Below are 6,000 nucleotides of genomic sequence, written 5' to 3'. Positions count from 1 at the left end.
GAACAGTAAGTACCAAGCAGAAAACCATTTATTTGTAATTATCTTGACAATGGAGATTAATATTGAGACAAGAAGTTCCATAACTTTCATCGGTCAACGAATCCATTCTGACGAAGCTGCAAATTCTATAGAAAGAGCACACCAAAATTTTTGCTAAAATTGCTATTTGGGTCGTAACTGCTGCGTTGGCCCCTGTTTTTGAAGTTTCCCATGATGCATGATAATCATAATACATCACATTGATCCAATCCAAATTTTGTGTGATTGAAACCAAAGGAAATCTTGGCTAATTTACTAAAATACTAAAAAAAGTTAAATCATTATATTTTTATTTATTTAAATAAATTTATATTATTATTTTAAAAAATCTTTATTGTCTGATTTGTATCCAAATAATTTTTTTACCCGAACATGAGTGATGGTCATTACCTGAAGCTTCTTTGATATTTAAGAAGAAAATTTTAGAAAAAGGTATAGCGACTTGAGATAATTGCAAGTACTTTTATTGTGACTTTCAAGTATTGGACTAACGCATCCAACCAAACCAGAGCAAAGGTGCTAGAAACTTAGAAAATTAACTATGAAATTGTAGACAAAAGAACTTTACAATTAATTAAGAAATCAACAATTTTTTGCCAGAAAATACGTTTCAGGAGAAAAAAAAAAGCCTTTAACTGTTATATATCCAAGCTAAGCTATCTTCGAAAAACCTGCATTCTTATCGGGGCTCCAATTCGGAAATTTCTGGATCATTGAATGAGCATATTCCTTGTTGCGATGCGGAAGTACTTCCTGTATTTTTATCTTCTTTCACAGAGAAAGCTGGCCTTTTAGGAGTAATAGCCGCCATTGAACCATTTTTGAGCATTGTGAACACTTCTAACATGGATGGCCTATCCTTTGGATTTTCTTGGACACAGAGCAATGCGATATGCATACATCTCATGATTTTACAAGGTGAGGATGAATCATCAAGTGATGGATCGATAACCTCTGTGCCTCTATCATCAATCCACAACTCGTATGCCTGCATCAAACCAGGGTCATTATTTGTTGTAACTCTAACAATAGATGAAAATGAATTCATGGCCAAAATGGATGGTTTTGCATCTGCAAACATTTTGGTAGATCATCCTATAGTGGGCCAGGAGGCAGGAGGGGGTTTGCGAATGTAATCGTTTAACCTTTAAGCCCTAAAACAAAATCTCAAAACCTTAGTTTGATAAAGTCAAAGTGAATAATGAAATCAGGGTGATTAGCTTACATATTCAAGAAGGTTTAAGTTCTCATGTGGTCCGTGATAACATGTATTCCTCTTGCCACTTATAATTTGCAGAAGCAGAACTCCAAAGCTGTAAACATCATACTTCATGGAGTATATTCCTTTTGTAACATATTCGGGAGGAACATAGCCGCTGCATTGATATGTTGATTAAACTGCTAAGCAAGTAAGCATACATCAAAGGGAGCAAATTCTATATTGAAGAAGTGCGCTTACTACGTTCCAACAATTCTTCCAGTGTTTGCTTCACAAAAATCCTTGTTGAAAAGTCTAGCCATCCCAAAATCTGATATCTTGGGGTTCATCTCATCATCCAGTAAAATGTTACTAGCTTTTAAATCCCGATGAATCACTGTAATATTTGAATATTCTTGGAGATACAAAAGCCCTTGAGTGACCCCTTCAATGATATGCACACGCTTTACCCAGTCTAACATATACCGCTTGATTGGGTCTGCAAAAAACTATAGTAGCTCAGTTGAAAAGTTTAGAACCCAAAAGACAAGAAAGAGGAAAAACAAAACTACTTTGGATCATATTATCAAGTATAGAATTCTGTCCTGTACATGCTTTAAACTTTGGTAAAAGACATAGCATACCAAAGAGGTAGAGATCTAAGCTTTTATTTGGCATGTACTCGTATATCAGCATGTTTTCCTCCTTCTCAGTGCAATATCCCAACAGTCTGACTAGATTTACATGTTGAAGTCTCGCTGTCAAGGTAACCTCATTTTGGAACTCCTCAAGTCCTTGAGTAGAAGATCTGGAAAGTCTCTTTACTGCTATTTCTTCACCTCTTGGTAGTTTACCCTATCATAATTCGAAAGGGATACTTATCATTAGCCTTTTCTGCAAAAAATTATTAAAAATGCAGTTTATAATACAAATTTGATCTAAAAATTATGTCAAAATTTTCACTAAAAATACCTATCTAAAATGTATATCAAAATTTATTAAACTTTTTTTTTTTAAATTTTGTAACACTTAATCAATGTAATAAGATTTTCGATGTTTTTATTTTTTATTTTGGTTTTTATTTGATCATTAATAAAGAACTTCATCAACTTCATCTAAAAGCTTCATCTAAGTCATTTCCATTGTTTGGACGCCATGTCATGGTCTTTCTTTTTCATTAATACGTGTTATATGTCCCAATGCCTTCAGAAGTAGTTCACACAAGTAAATAAGCACTTTCATTGACCATATACAGGTTATATACCTTGTACACGGGACCAAAACCACCTTCTCCAAGTTTATTTGCACTTGAAAAGTTATTTGTAGCCGCTTTCATGTTGGCAAACCTGAATACTAGCAAATGAGAAGCATCACTGCCAAAATTTTCAGCAGCCGATGTATTAATTCTTGGGCTAGGAACGCTTCTTAAAACCATTTCCCCTGTTGAAAAAAAAAATGCACAAGGATCACCAAAAAGTGTTTCCTTTTATGGCTTGTTAACAACTTAAATATTTGCTTCAATTCCTATTCTCATGGTTGAAGGTAGAGTTACCTTTTGATTTGACCTTTCTCCTTCGCAAGTAATACAGCATAGCAGCTGCCGGTATAACAACTACAGAAACTGGAAGGATGATTTTAAGCAACAGCCACTTGTTGTTTTCTTGATTTTCTTCCTCTTGAGCTGGCAATGTAGTTGAGCATGTTAATTAGAATCTGTCCTCAAAATTGTTAGAGTTTTCAGTATCTATATTGTTTTGTTTGAGTTCTGTAAGATTGATTTGAGAAAGTTATGAAAGATTTTAAGCTGCAAAAATTCTAGTTCTCTGATGCAGAGTTCTTAATATACCAAGTGAAATACAAAATCTTCTGAGATGCCAGAGAAAAGAAATTCCTTCCCGTCTAATTTTGTTGATACAAAAGATTTGCTCTTCCTAGATGTTTTATACTTCTTAGACCAAAATCTTATCGCATTTGAATCAGCCTCATGCTTTAAGGGATTAGAGAGGGTTGCCCAATTGAAATAATCACATGCCTGAAAGCATTAAAGAAATTTAGAACCTACCTGCCCGCGATAGAGCCCAATTCTCATCATTTGAAAGATGAAACGCTTTAAAACCAATAAGCCTTTTCTCCTTTGCATAGGAAATTTTTGCTTTGACCGCCTCTACACCATCAAAATTGATCCAAAGTGTTGGAGACGTGAACAAGTTCACTACATAAGTTGCATTGTATACAGGAGCAGCTCCATAACCGTAATCCCGAATGTATGATTTGATGGTTTTGTAGCCCATAGAACCATCAATGGTGATAGCTGGACCTGACGCCGGTGCACCAATAGCATTATCTTTGCTGCTCACCAATTTCCATGCCCATCCATGGTAAGGCAATCCCAAAACCAGCTTGGTTGGTGGAAATCCTTTATTCAACCATTCCCTGACGCCAAAATCTGTGTTAACATGACTAGAGGGATTATACAAAGCAGCATGGACGCCTGTAAAATTCTCCCTGGTAGGCAAATGGTAGTCATATGCCACAACATGCGCCCAATCAACATTCCTACTTATGGAGGAGATTGGATAACTTACCATTTCAATTGTTGGCAAGTAACGAACCCCTATTGTCAAGATCAATTGTGACTGACTTGGTTTTATTGGTTCTGAATTTATGGCTGTTCGCCACTCATCCAATAAAACCCCAACATTGAACAAGTCTGTGCTGTTAGGCCAAACCCAGAACAAGTCTATTCCATCAAAACCATAAAGCCTAGCTGTTTTTATTGAAGAATCAATGAAAGACTTCCTTCTAGAAGACTCTGAGATCATTGAAGATAAAATTGAGTCATTAACTTTTTCACCAGTTATAGATTTTCCTGTTGCAGAGATTCCATTCCAGACAGACAGCAGTGTTTTAACAGACGGGTTTCTTCGCTTGACGATGCTTGTAAAGGTTGAGAAGTATCGTTCAGAGACAGAGGGGACAAAGAACTGATAAGTTGAAGTGTTCACTTGGGCAAAAGCGCATGAAAGATGAGTGAACAAGGCAGAATTTATGTCTTGTATGGGAAATTCACCGTTAGCATACCAGTAACCAGCTTTAACCCAAGTTTGTGCTTCTGGGAATTGCAATTGAGAAGAAAGGAATAAAATGAAAAGAAAGGCGAAGATAATTTTGGATGTCATGGAAACTGGATGGCTGATATTTGGATCCTTTTACCAGCTGGGAATGACGCCTTCCTAATACTATTATTCTTCAAAGTCCGTACATCATCACCCCTTGGCAATAAATCTTCAATTACACAGAGTGTTCCCCGTGTGGGAACTGGCAAGCACTTCTCTGTAGATAATGGACAGTCGGACACCTACCTTTTACTGGAATGAAGAGATTACGCGTAGCTCTTTTATTGTTAACTTAGTCTCCTCGTGACTTCAATGTTTACAATATTGGTATTAAAAAACTGTTCTAAGTTAATTGATCGTATTTATGCCGTCGTATTTTAATACCTATAATAAATTTCACCAAAAGTTATCAAATTTATACCTAAATCTCATGTGGATGATTAAATTTTAATTTATGTCAATCAAATCATTAAAATTATTTAAATATACTAAAATTGATAACCTATAAACCTATATCTATATATATATATATACACACACATTCATGATTACTAAGATTATTAAAATTTATTAAATGTATCAGTTTTAATTACTTTAATAAATTTTGATCAAAATAAAAATTAGATAAAATTTAAATATTAAATTCAACCAAATATATCTAAAATTTTTATTTAACGAAAAATCTTCTCATATCTCACAGGAAATTAAAAAAATTAAATATATCCAGAGCAAAAACTTTTAATGAATATTTAGTTTTAAAAAAATATTATTATTTTTATTTAAATTAAAGAGTATAAATATTTAATAAATAAGAACAACATTAAAAGGAGTAGGGAGAAGGAGCCATACCAAAGTTGATGCACTACCAAATATGAAAAGAATTTTTTAGGTGGTCACTCACAATAAAAATTTTTAATTATTAATTTCATAAATTTTTTACGCATAGGATTTGTTATTGTGGAAACGGTCAAGAAGACTACTTATGATGTTGTTGTAATCATAAAATAATAAATCAATCAATTACTTGGAAGAAAATAGCCTAAAAATATTGGATGTGGTTAATATTCAGAAAAAAAAAATCTGCTTCTTCTGTAGCTGACAGTATTTTTGGGTTTTTGTGGTTGTCAACGTATGCTCAAGTCTTGACTAATAAATTCTTAAACTATGAGTGAGGAAAGGGCGACAAAGACTTTACCAGACAGCCACTGTTTTGGCTGAAATAGAAATCAGAGTTGACAGGTGGTTCTAGACCTTCAGCATTTGATATTGATATTATTGCTTGATTACGAAAACATAAAATGACTTTTTAAATTAGTATCATTTAATATTAATTTTGTCTTTCATCTTTTGATTTAGTGATCAAAAGTCTTTGAAGAAGATATATTGGTGTGAGTTCTAATCCGATCATCTCCTATTTCCTCTTATGAAAAAAAAATCTGATATTAATTTTACATGGTCTAAGCACTGTTTTGATGGTTTAACCTTTGAATGCTTCAAGTTTCTCCCAACTGCTGCAATGAACATTGACTTCTGCTTGAAAAGTGGCAGAATTTTTTTCCCCAGAGTTTCTGCTAGGTGTTGACGGCTTTTTTAACGGCCCTTTCACACGGGTTGAAACAAATATCAGGCGTTACATTTTTTATTTGA

General features: G+C 34.0%; 1 protein-coding gene across 1 annotated transcript; it reads right to left on the bottom strand.

The window, feature by feature from the left end:
• Positions 1 to 559: 559 nt before the first annotated feature.
• On the bottom strand, positions 560 to 4,560 carry LOC111302906 (uncharacterized). The gene is made up of 7 exons (XM_022898791.2): positions 3,300 to 4,560; positions 2,790 to 2,918; positions 2,502 to 2,677; positions 1,882 to 2,092; positions 1,499 to 1,736; positions 1,265 to 1,415; positions 560 to 1,027 (listed from the first exon to the last, which is right to left on the bottom strand). Exons 1-7 carry the CDS (start codon positions 4,414 to 4,416, stop codon positions 719 to 721), a joined length of 2,331 nt encoding a protein of 776 aa, XP_022754526.1. The 5' UTR covers positions 4,417 to 4,560; the 3' UTR covers positions 560 to 718.
• Positions 4,561 to 6,000: the final 1,440 nt, after the last annotated feature.

This window comes from Durio zibethinus, chromosome 13, assembly GCF_047325235.1.
Source record: "Durio zibethinus cultivar Kanyao isolate XHJ-2024 chromosome 13, ASM4732523v1, whole genome shotgun sequence".
Taxonomy (NCBI): Eukaryota; Viridiplantae; Streptophyta; class Magnoliopsida; order Malvales; family Malvaceae; genus Durio; species Durio zibethinus.
This window is presented reverse-complemented; position numbering and strand designations above follow the sequence as displayed.